The 273-nt window shown below is 62.3% G+C and overlaps 1 protein-coding gene across 1 annotated transcript; it reads right to left on the reverse strand.

Moving 5' to 3' along the window:
- Position 1: 1 nt before the first annotated feature.
- TM35_000051000 (uncharacterized protein) lies at positions 2-259 on the reverse strand (the record flags this gene model as incomplete). The annotated part of the gene is made up of 1 exon (XM_029022755.1): positions 2-259. A coding segment is annotated over one exon (258 nt), but the record flags the coding sequence as incomplete, so codon positions are not given.
- Between the last annotated feature and the right edge of the window lie 14 nt (positions 260-273).

Below are 273 nucleotides of genomic sequence, written 5' to 3' on the forward strand. Positions count from 1 at the left end.
CCCCGGCCGAGGCGGCCACCCCAACCCAACCCAACCAATGGGAGACAGAGGCCCAAAGCCAGAGCGCAACACGCGGCACCGCAAACAAAAGCGCAACCACCACCAGCACATGTAGAAAACACAAACCACGACGGCAAACACCAGATGGCGCGACTGGCACCCCCCAAAAAAAATACAAGGGTGGGAGCCCAACCCCGCCACACGGACAAGTCCGGGACGGCCCGGGACACCACCTAACTCCACCAAGGCGGAGCAGCACAACGACACAGAGGC

The sequence above is a fragment of the Trypanosoma theileri genome (genome assembly GCF_002087225.1).
Source record: "Trypanosoma theileri isolate Edinburgh chromosome Unknown TM35_Tth_5_V1, whole genome shotgun sequence".
Lineage (NCBI taxonomy): Eukaryota > Euglenozoa > Kinetoplastea > Trypanosomatida > Trypanosomatidae > Trypanosoma > Trypanosoma theileri.